General features: G+C 37.4%; 2 protein-coding genes across 2 annotated transcripts in view; both read left to right on the top strand.

Annotated features, from left to right (window-relative positions):
* Positions 1-2531: 2531 nt before the first annotated feature.
* Positions 2532-6544, top strand: igfbp6b (insulin-like growth factor binding protein 6b). Its single transcript, XM_023261239.3, has 4 exons — positions 2532-3147; positions 3910-3944; positions 4635-4754; positions 4988-6544. The coding sequence occupies exons 1-4, from the start codon at positions 2811-2813 to the stop codon at positions 5099-5101; spliced, it is 606 nt and encodes a 201-aa protein (XP_023117007.1). The 5' UTR covers positions 2532-2810; the 3' UTR covers positions 5102-6544.
* A 9269-nt stretch (positions 6545-15813) lies between these two features.
* The window catches only part of pip4k2ca (phosphatidylinositol-5-phosphate 4-kinase, type II, gamma a), a 29636-nt gene continuing 26323 nt past the window's right edge, over positions 15814-19126 (top strand). Inside the window, exon 1 of the mRNA XM_023261245.3 lies at positions 15814-16243. Coding sequence (XP_023117013.1) covers positions 16085-16243 — 159 coding nt within the window. The 5' untranslated portion in view covers positions 15814-16084. The remainder of the gene's footprint in view (positions 16244-19126) is intronic.

Here is a 19126-nt window from a genome sequence, read left to right as displayed (position 1 = left end):
AAAACATACAGAATTCAAACGGTAAGTCTTACGTAACTGTTGTTATGCGTACTGGCATATATTGATATATTATAAAGAAAATAATTGAAAGTAAAAGTCTCAAAAGAAACCGTAAAAACTAATTCCAAATTTAGCAGTTTGTACCAGCAGGAATTAAGAGAAATTAAGAGTTTTATTCAGCAGACACTGAAAGAAAATTTGCAAAAGAGAGGACAGAATGATGGTTATACTGACTTTAAGTGACAGAAAGAAATATGAAATGTGCAAGAAGAGGCAGGAGAGACGAGGAAGTAAGATCAGGAGTCAGATTTGTACACAGAGGACTACACAGTACAATATTCAAGTGGTTAAACATAATAGGAAGATATGTATATATAAATAAATAATGTGGACAGAAAAAAGGCATCTGATCCAAAACCTCAGAGAGTTAAAAGTGCTATTTAATATAACAGATATTCTGCAAAAACAAACAAACAAACAACAAGTAGTAAATCATATTTCAGTATGTTAGATAAATTGGAGTTTTGTTAAACAAATGTTATGAATAGTCTGACCAACCCTCCATGCCAGCTGGTGGCAGTAATGCACCAATTCAATGTTTTGAAGAAGAAGAAGAAGAAGATAAACACTATTGATGATGGTCTTGTGTTGATGAATCCTCCATCACACTTTATTGAGTAGCTTGTTTTACTACCTGCATTGTCTGGTGGGCATCACATTACAGTTTTCCTCCTCTCGACAGGCTGTTTCATTGTCCTATGTTGATATAACAGTTGATATGAGTCATGGTCAGCTCAGCAGAAGGTCAGAGGGTTGGTTTGACAGCAAAGGCGGCAGCAGAGAGAGTTTTCTGAACTTTAGGGGGAGCAGAGAGGGCCGACATGGTGGAGGAGAAATGAGTAATCCAGGGCAGCGTGGAAAAGAAAGAGCCCCCGTTGGTTTGGCGAGTGTGTTGGAACATTCTCCTGATGTGTGGAAACAGACCAGTGCTGTGGCTGATGGGAACACAAGACGGCAGGTGATTTCTGCCCTCCTTGCCAGGATTAATCAGAACAACATGCTGCTGATGGCGAGGCAGATTTTGGCCTCATGTAGCCCTGAATTCCTGCGAGTGGAAGGCCAGTGAGTTTGTCTGTCGTGTCTGTACTGCGAGTGGCAGGATCACGTTTTGTACCTTAACGCTTTAAGGTCGTGTGTGCTGCATGCAAACGTGTTTAAAAACCAGTGAGGTGTCAAATTATGTTAATGTTCAGGGTTTTTTTGGTTTTACGTTGCATCTGTACACAGAAGTTTTACATTTTAGGACAACAGGCCCAACCTCAACAAGTGATTTTCTTGTGCTGAATCTCCACTTTGCTTTCAATTTCTCTTTTTATTTGAACTTTAGCTTGAGCATTTCTTATTTCTATTGCTATTATTTGTTGCAGGGATGGTAGAGCATTTTTAAAATATTTTGCTCAGATAGATTTTTTGCCACCTAAAAGTTACGATGATTATAAAATAATACTTTTTAAACATTATTTAAGTAAAAGATAAAATAGTCACATAAAACTGCCAATTTTACAGAGAACAGGAGGCTTAAAGTTCCTACTTAAGTGTGCTGCAAAGTTTCTTTATGCATCCGTCTTGAACTGTGAGCCTGAAGTGATTTAAATCCACTAAATAATCTGTATCTGTCAGAAAAATTTAGTTTAGTGTTGCACATTGAAAAGAAGAAGTCTGAAGGGATCACTGTGATCATTTGAAGATGGCACCCATGTAGAAAATCCTAACTGGCTGAGTGGAGCGATGGATTGCATTATTTGTAATTCGGCTTGGCCTGGTCGATGTGCATTCCTGCAAAACGGAATCCTCCTCCTCCTCCTGCTAATTATCCAGATGATTACTCTTCCAATTCAAACAGCTGGCGAGCAACAGCAGCTCCGCCGCCGCTTGAACATCAGATGAAACGTGATCTAGAAGTTGACCGGCTTTATCAAAGACTGGATTAGATCCCAGCAGCGGTGCGATTAAACTTTACGCAGGCAGACGACTCGCTGGATTTCTTTTCGGCTTCATTAAATCAACATTCTGTAAACTTTGATATGTTCGAGGTTTGCAGGTGTGGAGCTCAGCTGGAGGTTTTTACATGTTTGCACAGGAAAGAAAAAAAGAAAGGAAAAAAAAGGCAGCAGAAAACACGCCGCAGTGGCGACGCTGATGGAAGCACATATACATGTATTTGTTACCATGGCAAATATTGTTCCAGAAAGGTCTCTGACACTGGAAAGAAAAGTGTTTGTGCACGTGTAGTGTTGAGCGTAAGTGTATGAAAGAAGAAGAGGAGGAAGAAGAAGAAGAAGGGCTGGATGGAGGTTTTAGTATTTAACAGGAAAGGGTGGGGAGATTTTGATAATTTCTGAAAAGGAACATAATCCACCCCCCCACTTGCTCTCTCTCTGCCTCCCTGCCACCTCCCTCTCTCTCTGCCTTTTCTCTCTCTGAGTCCCAGCCCCTGAAGGTGTCATAACTGTGCTCTCTCTCTCCCTCTCCCTGCCTCTCTCTCTCACTCTCTATCACCGCCTTTCAGATCTTTAAAAGCTGGTGCTTTGCTGTGTCTCTCTCGATCTCCATTTGTCTCCTCTGGCACTGCAGGGGACTCAACCGGCAAAGCACCAAAGGAGAAGCTACTGTATAGGAAGAAGGAGGAAAAAAAAGAAAGGGGGAAGAGAGACAGAGGTAGAGAGAGAAATATACATCCAGAAATAGCATCAGCCACATTTAAACTGACAGAGAGTGACAGTGTGGAGAACCTGAGACCTGGACACAAAATGCCTATCCTTTCTAACTTAACAACCGTTGTTTTGTTGCTGATTGCTCACTGCGGATCGTGGACCGGGGCGAACCGCTTGGGCCCCTTCAAGGTCTGTCCCTCCTGCAGGGATCCACTGGGGGCAGGTCGGCCCCCGAGGGACCACAACGCTGCCGGCAGCACATCGGTGTTGGCTTCCGGGGAGCCCTGTGGCGTTTACACCCTGAGCTGTGCCAAGGGGCTCCGCTGTGTCCCCCCACCCAGGGAGCACAGCCCCCTCCAGGCTCTGTTGCAGGGAAGGGGCATTTGCGCCAAGCACAGCAGGACAAGTCCCACCGAGAGGCCCCACCCCACAGGTAAGACACACACACAAACACACACACACACACACACACACACACACACACGTGCATGAATTCACACATCCACAGACTCTTGCATGCAGGTTCGTGTACAGTGTTTTATACAGTGAGTCGTCCCCTCCTCGGTGCTGCTGTAAATTGCATGTGATGCTGTGTCACTTACCATCAAAAAGAAAGGCCAATCAGTGCGTGGCATTTAAGCCTGGCTGCGTTTCGTTCAAATGAGTTCCAGCATCCGATACTCCTCCGCGGCACTCTTGGTTAAAAATGTCAATTGTCTTTACTAGTCCTGCTGTTGATAATGATGGGAGGAAAAAAAAAACACCGAAAACATGATTCAGGAATGCACTGAGGGAGTGTTGTTGCATCGGCGTGTAAGTGAACCCTGCATTTATGTGATTTATGCAGCGTTTCGATGACAGGCTGCATGACAATGATGTGTCCTACAAGTCACTGTGGAGAATTTAGACTGAATGTGAAACTGTCACAGTGTCACCTACATCCCAGTGGAGCTGCTTTTTATTGCAGTGATCTCCATCTACTGTTCAAACCGAGATACTGCGATTAACTGTGTGGAGAAAGGAAATATACTGGTGGAAATTAGGTCTCTCCAGCCTCACCTAAGATGCATTCCGAGATGTACAACTAAAGTGTGAATCCGTGACGTGCGGTGTGATCTGGATCACGCTGGATGTTGTTTGACAGAAACGATGCTTTAATGTCACATTCTCACGCTGCTGTGTCTTTTCCTCTCAGGTCCACATCCCTCGCACAGTGGTGACATTGAAAAAGTAAGTTCACGCTCTTATTTTACCGCCTTTGATGAGTGAAGCCGATCAGATGGTGCTGGTGCTTGATGAATCTGTGTTGTTCCTCCCTGTGTGCGATGGAAACAGCTGCATACGGACAGTTATTACTGTAGATGCTGTGCTGTTTGGGGTGTTGCAGTGGCATGTACACACTCGGCTTCAGAGCCATGCATTATGGTGCATGATGTGTGTGCTGCTATGCGGCAGAACTAATTGAGCATGATGTGAATCAGGAAAGTTTGGAGTCGGCTGCTGCTACAGATTCCTCACTTGGCGACTCGGCTTCATCTGCATCGCTTCAACTAATTCATGGGAACAGCAGCAACAGCCGCCTAAATGATCAGTTTAATCTGACAAAGTGACACCAAAAAAAAAAAACCGCACAGTCACTTCAAACCATCCAGTGACCTGAAAAGCCAAAGCATTGTGTAACAAAACGGTTATATAATGTTATACAATATGTGGCATCTGATATGTATATAAATATACATATTGTGTGCCTCTGGCTGTAATGCTGCATCACTGTGGCTAATCCTTGGTGATTTGCATCGACATGTGTTGTGATCAAAGAGGATTATTGCCACCACAGTCAGTCACCTGAGGTGTGGGGGGGCAGCTCTTCTTCACTATGTTCCTCTGGTGATGCCTCAAGTCTCACTCTGCTGCTTTCAGGCTCCCTGTCGCAAGCTGCTCAACAGCGTCCTGAGGGGTTTGGAGCTGACGATCTTCCAGTCCGACCGCGACATCTATATACCCAACTGTGACACCCGCGGCTTCTACAGGAAAAAGCAGGTAGGATCTTAGCCGCCGGTGAAACATGATAGTGGAACTTTGTTGGCGCTGCTGTGAAAACGTGAAAACACTGCAGCATCCAGAGGTTCTGACCACAGGGGCTGAGAATAACTGACACCTTCCTGCTCTGTGAGAATCACTGCTGCGCTATGATGACATATCATTTTCTCTCTCTGCTTCTCTCCTCCTCTCCACCTCCAAAATCTCCCTCTCTTTCCTGTAATTTCACACAGTGCCGCTCCTCCAAGGGCATGCAGCGTGGCCACTGCTGGTGCGTGGATGAGCTCGGCACGCCCGTCCCTTCACGTGCCACCGAGGATGGCACTTTACCATGCGATGGGGAGTGAGGGATGAATCCGTCCTTTTGCTCTGAGCCTGGAGGAGGAGGAGGAAGAGGAGGAAGAGGAGGAGGTGGAGGAGCAGGAGCACAGGGAGAGGGGGTGGCTTTAGCATGTGCTAGACACTGCCTGGACAGGAGGTAGCAGGGATAAACCACTTCCTATGGAAAACACACACCAGTTCACACACTCTCACAGTCCAGCAGCAGCAGCAGCAGCAGCAGCAGCAGCAGCAGCAGCAGCAACATCTGCCTGAATGTTCAACAGTTGCAGTCCTCTGTGTCGTCCGGCGGCGTGCTGCATGCTCACATCCAGCCTCGGTGATCACTCCCGATGATCTCTGTTATCCCCTGGCTCTTGTCCCGGCTTTTCTGGTAGATTTTACTTTGTTCCTTTTTTCCACTTTAGTATAGCTGACACTGCCTGTGTTTGTTCTGATCTCAGTGGGCTGAAATACTGTTACGCAGGTGATGCGACACATTACAAAAAAAAAAAAACACACAAAAAAACCCAAAAATGTGTCTCCCTCACCGTCCTCTCTCCCTCTCTCCAAAGATACACTGATATCAACTAATTGACAGAATATTTCTTTTTCTATTAATTTATTTTTGAGTCTGTATTTCCATCAAGTACTGCTTGAATCTCACAGTATCTTATATAAATGTCAAGTCAGAAAAAAAGAGAACTAGAATATGATCCTGAATGCTTCTGTTCATTTCATTTGGCGTTCTGACTGCTTATTAGTTGATTGTTTGTACATATGTTGGAATTTTGTGGTCGACTGTGTGTTCTAAAGTGGCAGACAAAAAGCTTACGGCTGTTACCCTTTTCAAAAAGTTGTAAGGCATATTTTTATACACGTCAATATAATATTTTATATATGAATTGTTGGTTTATTTAATGAACTACAGTACAATGCCATGTATTTTTATATTGTCAGCAGTTTCTTATTTAAAGACAGAGATTATTTTATTTCATGTTAGGGGAAGTGTTGTGCTTTAAAGGCACCTTTATGGCAAAACTCATCACATTCATCAGAGCTCTATTCAACTGCTGTACATCTTATGGTTATATCTCATGTTTTTAATTTCCTTTTTTAAAATTTTTTATTTATGCTTTGTTTAGTTGAGAATCAAGAATGTCCATGTTACTATTATGTTTTATTTTCCTCACATCATAACTATAAATTCTTGATTTAAACGCAGGAAAAAAATGTGGTCAAATTTGTTCTTGTTCTCGTCCGTCTTTCCCGAGTCCTTGCAAAAGTCATGAAATTGTGTGCTATTAAAAGTGTGATTAGAATTTATCTATTTCTGAACCAATCTTGTTGTGCCAATAATGTGTGTGCCGTGATGAAAGGTCCATGCACAGAGGACCTGTAAGATTTGCAAATATGAAAATAAAACATAATGATAATAAAAATGGAGAAGAATAAAACATATATTAATATAACAGCTGGTGTTGAGCGTCTTCCTTTGGTGAAATGAAGAATTTGAAAAACTTTTTCTGCAGAAAGTCCTTTCTGTTTTTTGTTTATTTACCCTGTCAAAATGTGTATGGGTCATTCCAGAATTAGAGGACATTTTGGCATTACATTTTTTGAAAAATAAACCTTCTCTTTTACAGTTTCTGCTCCATATTCATCAATAATAGGTAATAAACTATCAAAGGCTTGATTGGCTCAGCTTCCACATCAATGGTACCATTTTTATTCCATGTTTTCTGTGTTGTTTGCTAACCCTACTCTAATCACAGTAACAGGGTTGCTAATCCATGCTAATGTGATCTTTTTCTCAGCAGTAGAAGCTAGATATTTAGCTGCTGTTACTGCTGACCAAGAGGACAAACTGACTGATGGAAAACAGTCCAAAGAATTAGTCTGATCCTGATAATATGAGGTAGAGAGAGACATTCAATCAAGGCTGACAATGTGATGAAAATATGAAAAATAGAGGAGAGGACATAGCTTTGCTCTACACATTCTTTAGGAAAACTGTTTGATGATGTTAATTCCAGTGTTTCATGTGATTCACTGTTTTCTTCTTCTTCTACCAGCTACAAAGGTTTTACTAACAGGATTGCTGTGGGACACACACTCCATGCATAATAATTATTATTTAAAATATTATGCTGATTGACAAAATGTTCCCACAATTACAAGAGACATCAATGAAAAAATAATACCAAAAAAAGGAGGTAAAAATTTAATTTCAACTGTTTTATTTGAGATTCAATTTGGTCATCGGAGGGATGGAACAAGAGAAATATGACATTTTAGGGGAAACTCCAGACTTACATGGTGTTATAAAGATTTTTGAAAACGTTCTTTCCTCCTAGTTATTCAAATTTGGTCTCAGGATAAGTAAATTTGCACAACTACATGTTTCAGTATTTTGTACACGGATTATTTGAAATTTGATGGGTGGGACATAAAATGTCCTCCAATTCTAGAATGACCCTTAGATGGTGTTTTTGTTATGCTGCAAGACACATGTATGAAATAAGCTGTAAATACCACAACTGAGTATTTCCACCTTAAAGTTGCACCAATTAAAGTCTCGAAAGACTTCTACAGTTTCATATACATCAATTCTAAAGAACCAATCGTGTTTGTGTGACTGAATTGCACCAATACAGCTTAGTAAAGAGTAGTTTTAGTGTTGTAAGTGAGCTGGTGTGCTCAAGCTGTAGCTGGACTTCTTATATTTGCACAATCTAAAGTAGCAACAGTATAGATTCTAATCAAAGCCATTTTTAAGCTGAAGGTTTGTTTTCATGAAAATAACTTGCATAGCTACGTATTTTTAATGCACTGCGATGAGTTGTTATGGGTTTAATCAAAATCCAGGGAGGGCAGAAAAGATCAGATTTTTCTTTAATTTAGCAAAGAAATCCAAATTATAATCATTTTTAAGGCTGTCTTGGCAAAGATATTCAAGAATAATGCAGTCACAGGTACAAAACATATGTATATATTTGGTATGTTCACTCAAACACTGGACTTTAATATGAATTTTAAGGTACTTGCATGACTTCATTATTGCTTTGCACTCCTGGATTTACTACATTTTGTGTAACAACAACAGTTGCTTTGCAGATTGATAATTTACAGGCTTCTTATAAGACGTAATATGTAGTTTAGCATCAAACTGAGCAACAGTATAAAAAGTAGTGAGAAGTTACTCAACTTCATCAAAATGCTTCTTATTGTTTAACGTTTAAGTCGAAATATATGCAAAGTGACAAATTTAAGAGAATGAATGGGTGTAAATGCACAATAAATGCAGGTAAAATGAATCTGAGTCAAAAATGCTGAGCAGGTCCAGCTGATTCTGATTTTGTAACCAGATATCTAACGAAAACTATGTAATCCAATCCCAGTCTGTATTTTCTTGAAGTTTTGTGCATTCTCGCTAGTTGCATGACAGCTCAAAGTTGTCTTAATGTCAAATTAAATACATCCAGAGTCTGACCTTTCTTTGCCATTGTGCATTTTTTCTGTGAGTCCACACATCTGTAGACCTTCCTGAGGCTGTTCGAACAACAATATCTCAGGAACTATTAAACACCTTTGGGGTCAAAAAATTAAAGATATGTCCATATTTTAAAGAAATTGTTAATTATATTTGAAGAACCATTTTCAAACTCCAGAACTGTACTCTACTTGGGTCAGACTTTCTACCAATATGTTAACTTTTGTGGTAAAACTCATCAAACTTGCTCAATCAGTTATGAAAGTTCAACAAACACAACTTTTCTTTTCAGTTTTGTTATTCATATCAAATGTATTCTATATGTTTAGTTTTGTGTTATTGTTGTGACATAAAGCTACATTTGGTTCAGAAAACATCGTTAGTTGACTTCTGTGTTATTGGCTTTATTGTAATGTGTTCAAAAATTGGACTTTAATGATGGCTTCATTTCTTTCATATCTTTCTCATTCATATTTAGAGACTGTTAAAACAATTTGTCCACTATTACAGATTCTGAATCAATGACATGATGACACATACCAGTAAATATGTCAGGCTTTTATCTTTAATAGTTCCTGAGATATTGTTTTTTAAACACTTTCAAATTTCAATGTGAGAAAACACCTGCTGAAAGTGGGTCGATGGGCAGTTTTTGAAAAAATATCTCAGAAACTGTTTAATATATCAAGCTAAAGTTTCACACAGGCTATTTTACATATACTTATTTTATGACAAATAAAAACGTTTTAAGAAAACTGGAGATGGTTCACCATTTTTCTCCTTTTTAGATCATTACCAGGTCTCATAACTTCACAGACTTGAGCACACCAGCTCACCTACAAATCAAACACTATAAAACTACTCTGTGATGCACAACAGGAAGTTGTAATATTGAATTTAGAGCCAGAAACTAATTTTGTAGAAGACAAATGATGACTGTGGAATCTTCCACAGAAAAAAATAAAACAAGGAACCACATGAACATGTACACCACCAATCAAATGTGTGGACACACCTTCTCATTTAATGGTTTTTCTTTATTTTCATGACTATTTACATTGTAGATTCTCACTGAAGACATCAAAACTATGAATGAACAAATATGGAATTATGTAGCAGACAAAAACATGTAAAATAAGTCAAACATGTTTTATATTTTAGATTCTTCAAAACAGCCACCCTTTGCTTTGATTACTGCTTTGTACACTCTTGACATTCTCTCCATGAGCTTCATGAGGTAGAACCTGAAATGGTTTTCCAACAGTCTTGAAGGAGTTCCCAGAGATGCTGAGCACTTATTGGTCCTTTTTCCTTCACTCTGTGGTCCATCTCATCCTAAACCATCTGGACTGGGTTTAGGTCAGGTGACTGTGGAGGCCAGGTCATCTGATGCAGCACTCCATCATCTCCTTCTTGGTCTAATAGTCCTTCCACAGCCTAGAGGTGTGTTTGGGGTCATTGTCCTGTTGGAAAATAAATGATGGTCCAACTAAACGTAAACCAGATGGGATGGCATGTTGTTGCAGGATGCTGTGGTAGAACCATGCTGGTTCAGTGTGCCTTCAATTTTGAATAATTACCATCAGTGTCACCAGCAAAGCACCTCCACACCATCATACCTCCTCCTCCATGCTTCACAGTGGGAACCATATATTTAGAGACAATCCGTTCATCTTTTCAACACAGTGGGTAGAACCAAAGATCTCAAATTTGGATTCATCAGACCAAAGCACAGATTTCCACTGGTCTAATGTCCATTCCTTGTGTTTCTTGGCCAAAACAAATCTCTTCTGCTTCTTGCTTTTCCTTAGTAGTGGTTTCTTAGCAGCTATTTGACCATAAAGGCCTGATTGGTTCAGTCTCCTCTGAACAGCTGATGTAGAGATGTGTCTGCTGCTAGAATTCTTTGTGGCATTTATCAGAGTTCTAATCTGAGCTGCTGTTAACTTTCCATTTCTGAGGCTGGTGACTTGGATGAACTTATCCTCAGCAGCAGAAGCGACTCTTGGTCTTAGTTTCCTGGGGAGGTCCTCATGTGAGCCAGCTTCGTTGTAGCACTTGATGGTTTTTGCGACTGCACTTTGGGATAAATTCAGAGTTTTTGCAGTTTTCCAGACTGATCAACCTTCAGTTCTTAAGGTAATGATAGACTGTGGTTTCTCTTTACTTAGCTGATTGGTTCTAGTCATAATATGGATTTTAATAGTTGTCAAATAGGGCTGTCAGATGTGTACAACCAGTCTTCTGCACAACACAACTGATGGTCCCAACCCCATTAAGAAGGCAAGAAATTCCACTAGGCACACCTGTGAAGTGAAAACGATTTCAGGTGACTACCTCATGAAGCTCATTCCAGAGAATAAGACGGTGCAAAGCAGTAATCAAAGCAAAGGGTGGCTATTTTGAAGAATCTAAAATATAAAACATGTTTTGACTTATTTTACACTTTTTTGTTTACTACATAATTCCATATGTGTTCATTCATAGTTTTGATGTCTTCAGTGAGAATCTACAATGTAAATAGTCATGAAAATAAAGAAAAACCATTAAATGAGAAGGTGTGTCCAAACTTTTGAACAGTAGTTTATATGACAAAATTTTTAAAAAAGGATTGCATTCAATATTACAAAGGTAACTTTGTGCAAAAACATCAACGTAAAAACACATCTTAAAAGAGTATTTCCTATTTCAGTGACAGACATGTTGCACAAATATCAACCAAATTGCCAAAAGTGAGGTTATCCCTCACATTGTGACTTCATTAGCAACCCAGAGCCTTCCTTGTCTGCACCACAGAAAGAAAAGAAGAAGTTGATTTGTACTAAAGAGGCTGTGATTTTTGCAACCAATTCTCCAGCCTAATGCTAAAAAAAAACACAAAAATAAAAACTCCTGTCCTATTTTCATGAGGTTTTATTGTACATATCCAGTACCCAGTATACTGTACATGTACTGTATCCACCTGCATACTCTCAGGCTGCTGTATACTTGTACTAAGCTCATATTTCTGTTCTCAGTGAGCGAGAATCCCCCTCTGCAGTCAAACCGAAATCCCACATTAGAGCACATTAGAGTCATGCTGCTTTTAAGCCATTAGTCGGCACATAAAGGATAATTTTCTCCCGCTTCTCCACTCGGGGACCAGATACATGCCTGTTTCCAAGGTAACAGCATAGAACATCCCATCTGTAAAATGCATAATATGACTTGTGAAGGTCTTGCGGAAAATGAAGCATGAAACATGATCCTTTGTAGCATCATATGTCCTACTTCTGTGTCTGAACAGAGAGCGCTGCTGTAGATGGATCCGACTCGTTTCTGGGGGTTTTAAAGTTCAGAAAATGTCCGTTTATTCATGTAGATTATTGTTTTAAAAATTTTTTTAATGCATTTCACACAGACTTTACTGTCATGTGGAGTTTGCAGGATGCAACAGGAACATTCAGGTGTTTTATTTAAAACCCAGTGGTTTTATGGATTTTAGTTCATAATATAGACTAAAAGTGTCAAACTGAGCTGCACAGATTTTTCTTTCTTTAGCTGCTTTCCCACAGTTTTATAAAAGTGCAACATCCAACCCTCCGCAGCATCCCTTTAATCTAAAACTGTGCTGGTTCCTGTACAGCAGGTTGTTTCTGTAGAGTTTACTGCCATCTACAGGTCAAAAATGTTAATAAGTGAAAACTAGAAATGCAGGGATCAGTGTCACAAACAAATTCACTACAAAACAATGTGATAAAGTGCAAATTTTTGCAAACAACTTGATTCATAAACTGGAACAGAGAAGTGACAGATATTCTGAGTGAAATCACACAAAATTAAACACATGAAATTTAATTATTTGCTTGTGCATTTCAACATTTGTATAATCTTTACATATGGTAGTGTTGTTTTACTCATAGTATATTTTACACTTAATTGTGCATTATGTATTTCAGTATATTTTTCTTCAAAACAGTGAAGTGGACTCTGATAGGCAACAAAAACTGCTGCAATTTTTTTATATTATATTATATTATATTATATTATATTATATTATATTATATTATATTATATTATATTATATTATATTATATTATATTATATTATATTATATTATATTATATTATATTATATTATATTATATTATATTTTATTTTATGTTATATTATATTATATTATATTATATTATATTATATTATATTATATTATATTATATTATATTATATTATATTATATTATATTATATTATATTATCTGTACAACATCACAATTTGCGTCCATGTTGTCTTAAAATTAAACAGCATGTATGTCTTATTTTGACGAACCAAATGAAATGTGATGTTCTGATTGTTGCCTTTTTACAGCCAACACATCTGGTGGCTCCACTACTCGTCCTACTGTTTCATCAACTGCATGTTATTCTGCACTAATTACACTATACTGCAAAGCTTTTAAATCTGTAAATATCTACTTGCACAATAGGCACAGTAAGTCTGGAGTTCCCCATAAAATGCCATTTTTCTCTTGTCCCACCTCCCTGACAACCAGGGTGATAAAAGTTTTAAAAAACTTTTTTTGGAAATAGTGAATCACATGAAACGCTGGAATTAACATCATCAAACAGTTTTCCTAAAGAATGTGTAGAGCAAAGCTATGTCCTCTCCTCTATTTTTCATATTTTCATAACATCGTCAGCCTTGATTGAATGTCTCACTCTACCTCATATTATCAGGATCAGACTCATAGTTTTTACTGTTTTCCATCAGTCAGTTTGTCCTCTTGGTCAGCAGTAACAGCAGCTAAATATCTAGCTTCTACTGCTGAGAAAAAGATCACATTAGCATGGATTAGCAACCCTGTTACTGTGATTAGAGTAGGGTTAGCAAACAACACAGAAAACATGGAATGAAAATGTTACCATTGATGTGTAGGTTGAGCCAATCAAGCCTTTGATAGTTTATTACCTAGTATTATGGAGCAGAAAATTGTAAAAGAGAAGGTCAAATGTCCTCCAATTCTGGATTTACCCTCTTAGTCTTAGTGTCTTTTTTGTTTTTTTTTCATTCAACTCTGCCTTGCATGTTTGGGTCTGAGAGAAACAGCATTTCAATCCCGTCTATGTCCCGTACATATGGCAGAATTGACAGCAAAGTTGATTTTGTTAGGTTGTCCAAAGGAGGTTTAGCACTTAATCAGAGGATAATTTACACAAAAAACAACTTGTTTCTGTTATGGTCTTCCTCCACTTCTGGTTAAAACCTGATTTGGTTTCTCTGGAAGTTGTCTATGTCCCTGAAGGTGACGCCATCAGATTCCCTGAAACAAAGCAAACTTCTGTGATTCATGCAGGTGTGTAAGAAAACAAACAGATGTGGATGAAGAGCAGCAGGATGTGAGCTAAAGTTTATTCACCTAAATGAGGCGGTAAATCTGATGATATCTGTTGGTTCATGTCCTGTCATATCTCACCTCGAACTACTACAAGGAGGAGAAAACAAAACAAACTGGACATTAAGACCAACAGAGTCGGTTAGCTTGGCTCTTTAGGCTTTTCTCTCTGCAGATGAATGAAATATAAATTAATCTTTGTCTTTGGATCTCAGGTACTTTTCAATAAAAACTGAGCTGAATCTTTGATAGTGCAGCTACACATTTCCTGAATTCTGTCTGACATGACACAGACTTTATGTTCTTGTTATGAGTTTTAATTGTGCATTTAAGACATTTAGCACATTTTTACAAATAAAACTATTAAAAAAGTGTCTATTAGTGGTAGATTTTGCGATTGTTTTATTGCCCATTCCTAGTAAGACTTGTCTTCAGAACACCAGCTGCTATAGCTGAGAAGTCTGGGTCCATCCAACATTTTGTTTCATGGTTTAGGCTGCAGGTTTGAGGTCAGTCCTGCATTGTTCAGCAATTTGTTCAGTATTTATTGTCCATAAATATTAAAATTTCAGAAGCCTAAATTGGGATGTAGGCTTCATTCCACCAAACCAATTAACCAATTATTCTGATTAATTTAATAGACAGTCTGATGCTATCACTTCTATTGCTATCGTAAATACTCAGCTGTAGTAAGCTTAAATAATGAGGAAAGCTAGTACAATAATATTTTTAATATGGAATATTTAATGTATACCAATATCAGTGATCAATTTTTCTTGAATACCTATAATACTTATTGGCCATGAAAAAGAACCATGCTGCTCGATTCCTCCTTAAAATACCTAATTTCTCCTCATAAAAACACCACTAACCACTAACACCACTGTATACTCATAACTGTATTTATTATTCTGTATACTTATAATTTAATTAGTATTTTTTACACTGTATACATATAACATTTTTATTATTATAATTGATATTATTATTATTATTATTATTATTATTATTAATACTACTACTAATAATAATAATAAACTGTATACTTACAGCTTTTATTTCCTAGTACAATTTATGATCTTCTACCTATGTCCATATTTTTAGTAGATATTTTTATACTCATGTTTATGCTATATTTTTTCTACTGCCTAAATTTCTAATATAATAATAATAATAATAATAATAATAATAATAATAATAATAATAATAATAATAATAATAATAGCAAGAATTATTATTATTATTATTATTATTATTATTATTATTATTATTATTATTATTATTATTATTATTATTATTATTATTATTATTATTATTATATAGCCCTTTCCAAGACCTTAAAGACACTTTTTGTTAGAGTTGAGACCATTCAAAATTTAAGCAGTAGAAACAAATTATAGAAAAGAATAGAAAAATACCCCCCACCAAAAAAAAAGCAGGAGCATAAGCATACAATACAAAAATGCACATTGTACTGGGGAAATAAAATTTTAAAAAGTCCAAGTACACAACGCAATAAATAATAATAACAATGCCTTAAGTATACAATGTGGTAAATAAAAATAATGATGTTATAAATATAAAGTGTAATAAATAAATGAATAAATAAATAATAAAAATTGTTATAAGTATACAGTGTAATAAATAATAATATTCTTATAATCAATATACCTTCTGGGATCCATAAAGTATTTCTGATTCTGATTCTTATAATTCCAACTGTCGACGACTTGAATGCACCACGTGACCAGGATATTCCCATCTACTAAGCGATCACCTGACACCACGGTCTGAAATCATCTATGTCTGAAATGTTGATTGGCTGTTGTCGGCTGTCACTCATAAACTGCCCTCGTGGTTGATGATAACATGTGCGGGCTGGAGGGGGCGGTGGAGGACTGTTATCCGGAGACAGGATTTCACGCCCGGCTGAAGTTAGGAAGTAATGATTCATCCCGCCGGGTTACTCGTTAAATCGTGCTCCGGAGAAACTGCGTCAGTGTAACAGAAACCGTAGCGGGCCGGTGGACTTTGGCTGCGGTCGTCGGCGTGATCGAGCCGCGTGAGAAACGGCCGCCGTCAAGGAGAAGAAGTGTCACCGCCGCTCCAGCGCTCCGCACAGGGGGACGAGGGGAGACAGTCCGCGGCCATGGCTGCCCACGGTAGCTCGGGGACCACCTCCAGCCCCATGGTGATCCTGGCGCCCAAGACCAAGACGAAAAAGAAGCATTTCGTGCAGCAGAAGGTGAAGGTGTTCCGAGCCAGCGACCCGGTCCTGAGCGTCTTCATGTGGGGCGTCAATCACTCGGTGAGTCGGTGGGAGCTAACATTCCGGTAAATGCTAATGATTAGCTGGCTCACCTAGCATCGTTAGCGGCTAAAGGTGAGGAGGGTGTTAGCAGACGGAGCTGGCTGGGACCACTGTAGAATGATATAACATATCCTTAATGTTATTATGGTGTTGTTTTTGTTGTTTTTTTTTTAGCTCATCACAGTCTATTGGCCTCACAATTTTATAATTTGTTTATGCAGAAAAAAACTTACTTAGAAGGACATCACAGCTCATATACTCATATACTACTCATATGTGATTAACTCCATTTATGTCATGTACTTGATTAAAATATGGAACAATTGCTAAAGTTATGTTTTTTTTTTAATATGTTCATAAATTATATATTTCCCCTCCTGACTGCTCGATATAGCCAGTAGTTTTATTTTTAGGTCTTTTCTCAGCTGTCAGTAATATTAATCTATAAATGGTTTTTAATTCATTTTACTGGTCTGAGAAAATCAGAATAGGTGGTTTGGAGGTCAGATGATGCAATATTTTGACTCAATAAAATAGGCCTCTGTGTTGTTTTTGTAATAATGTACATTATAGATTTCTTGAGAGCCATGTAGAAGATTATTCATTAGTTTTAACAAAAATTAAATAATGTTTCATTAATATGTGTAAATGTCAAAGAATGACCTTTGATGGGAGAAGCTCCCCCATTGACATCAATGATTTTCAAACCTCCAGCCTTGGTAATGTTAAATTTATAATCTGTCATCTCACACAGCAACATACAGGCTAACCAGCAGTAAAAAAAACAAACAAAAAAAAAAACAACTGTATTATTAACTGTCTAAAAGGCTAACTAGCTGACTTAAAGTTAAACTAATAATGTTATGTTATATTAGCTTGCTTTAGCACTACCTAGCTAGCTAACTATGTTAGGCTACTAATGCTGTGCTGTGTTATCTTTCTGGCGCACTAGCTAACCAGCTGGCGTTATATAAATTTAATTAATTTAAATAATGCTATCCTATATTATCTTGCTGTTGTATCAGCTAACTAGCTGACTTAGTGTTAGACTAACAATGTTGTGCTATATTAACTTGCTGTAGGACTAGCTAGCTAGCTGACCTTATGTTAAACTCAAACTGTTATCTTGCTGTAGCTTTAGCTAGCTAGTTTGAGTTCTTTGCTCCAGTCGGCTAAACATCCCTCTTGATTTGATGTTACTTTTATGTCATTAATGTGTGTAAATGATAATAAAGTTATCACTTTTGGCCTGCAGGCTGTATATTATTTAGTCCAGAAATTTTAAATAGAAAATGTATTTTTTTAGTGTTATCTAATATTCATGCTGTTGTTAAATACACAACAATATTTAATTTGAGAATATAATTAATTTTATGAATCAATAACAAATTTGTATTGATCAAAGTGAATTGTGAGGTTAAGTTACTCTCTTTTTAATGTTTAACAGATGTCACATTTAGTTTTATAATAAGAAAGCTGTTGTCTGATATGATTTATTTATTCTCAAACTTTCTTTACTTAAGCGCACTTGTTGTGTTCGTACTACAGAGGTGTCAAACATACTGCCCGTGGGCCAAAACTGGCCCGCCATAGTGTCCAGTCTGACCCATGGGACAACTTCACAAAGGATAAAAATTACATGGAAGACACTATTTAATTTGTAAATAATTTCCAGATCTTGACAAGTTGTTTTGATCATAAAGTAAAATACTGTATTGTTCAATTCCAGATACCTGTGACTAAATGTTTTGTTCCTTTGTACACCCTCTGTGATCTGTAAGTTGTAATGTATAAATGATAAACTGAGGCATAACACTGTTGAAATTGCACTCATTTAAAAAAAAAAAAAAAAAAAATTCAAGTTGTTCATAATGTTTTGTAAAAACATTTTCAGAATGTACTTGCACAAAAACAAAGGGGACATTTTTAAGTTGTTGTTATGTAGAGATTATTATGCTCTGATTTTACTGGTCACTTGAGATCAAATTGGGCTGTATGTGACTCCTGAAATAAAATGAGTTTGACACCCCTGATATACTACATTGATCTTCAAAAAATAATGCAGAAATGGCTGTTTAAGTGTTACAGATATCAATCAGACCATTAAGTGCTGGGCCTTTTGTAAATATGACCCAGAATATCTGCAAAGATTATGTAAGAATGTGGCAGAGTAACTGGTAACTCTGGGTCATAAATCATCATATGTGAGTATACAGGTAGTTATAATGAAGGACTAACTGTGAAGGAATACTGTATTTTTTTTTTTTTTTTTGCCCAATATGTTGCTTCAGAACTTTTAATTGACAATAGCAAGATTAGGAGAATATAAACATTAGATCCCTGGTTTATTCTCATTTCAATGAGGGACTGAATGATGTAGGTAAACGCCTGGATAACCTCAGTCTTCCACCCCTGCCTTTCCTCAAACCTTCCCCACAACTATTTGACCTTCCATCCCTACAAGCCAGTAATGATTTGGCCCAGGAGCACCTAAACAACACCTGACAAACCTATAGTTGTCCATCTTTGGTTGGTTTTCAGAGTAAAACAATCGATTTATACCAGATCTCAAACCAGGTCTTATACAGTCATGGCAATTTAGGTTTTATTTCACAAACCCAAAACAGTTAACTGATCAAGTTTAAAAAGTTATTAAAAGTTCACAAACAGCTGCTGCAGCCTTGATATTTACCTACTTAGTTATATTTTGATTTGTCTGTATTTATTCATCTATCTATTTTCTACCCAGATAATTAATGATTATTATCTGTGCAGTATTTTGAGCTGAAAACATAGAAGACACATTTACTTTTATTAATTTGCTGAAGAGTAACACATTTTGTCTTTTAAAGTTAACACAATAATGAAAAAGACTCACAA

Source organism: Amphiprion ocellaris, chromosome 8, assembly GCF_022539595.1.
Source record: "Amphiprion ocellaris isolate individual 3 ecotype Okinawa chromosome 8, ASM2253959v1, whole genome shotgun sequence".
NCBI classification, from domain to species: Eukaryota; Metazoa; Chordata; class Actinopteri; family Pomacentridae; genus Amphiprion; species Amphiprion ocellaris.
This window is presented reverse-complemented; position numbering and strand designations above follow the sequence as displayed.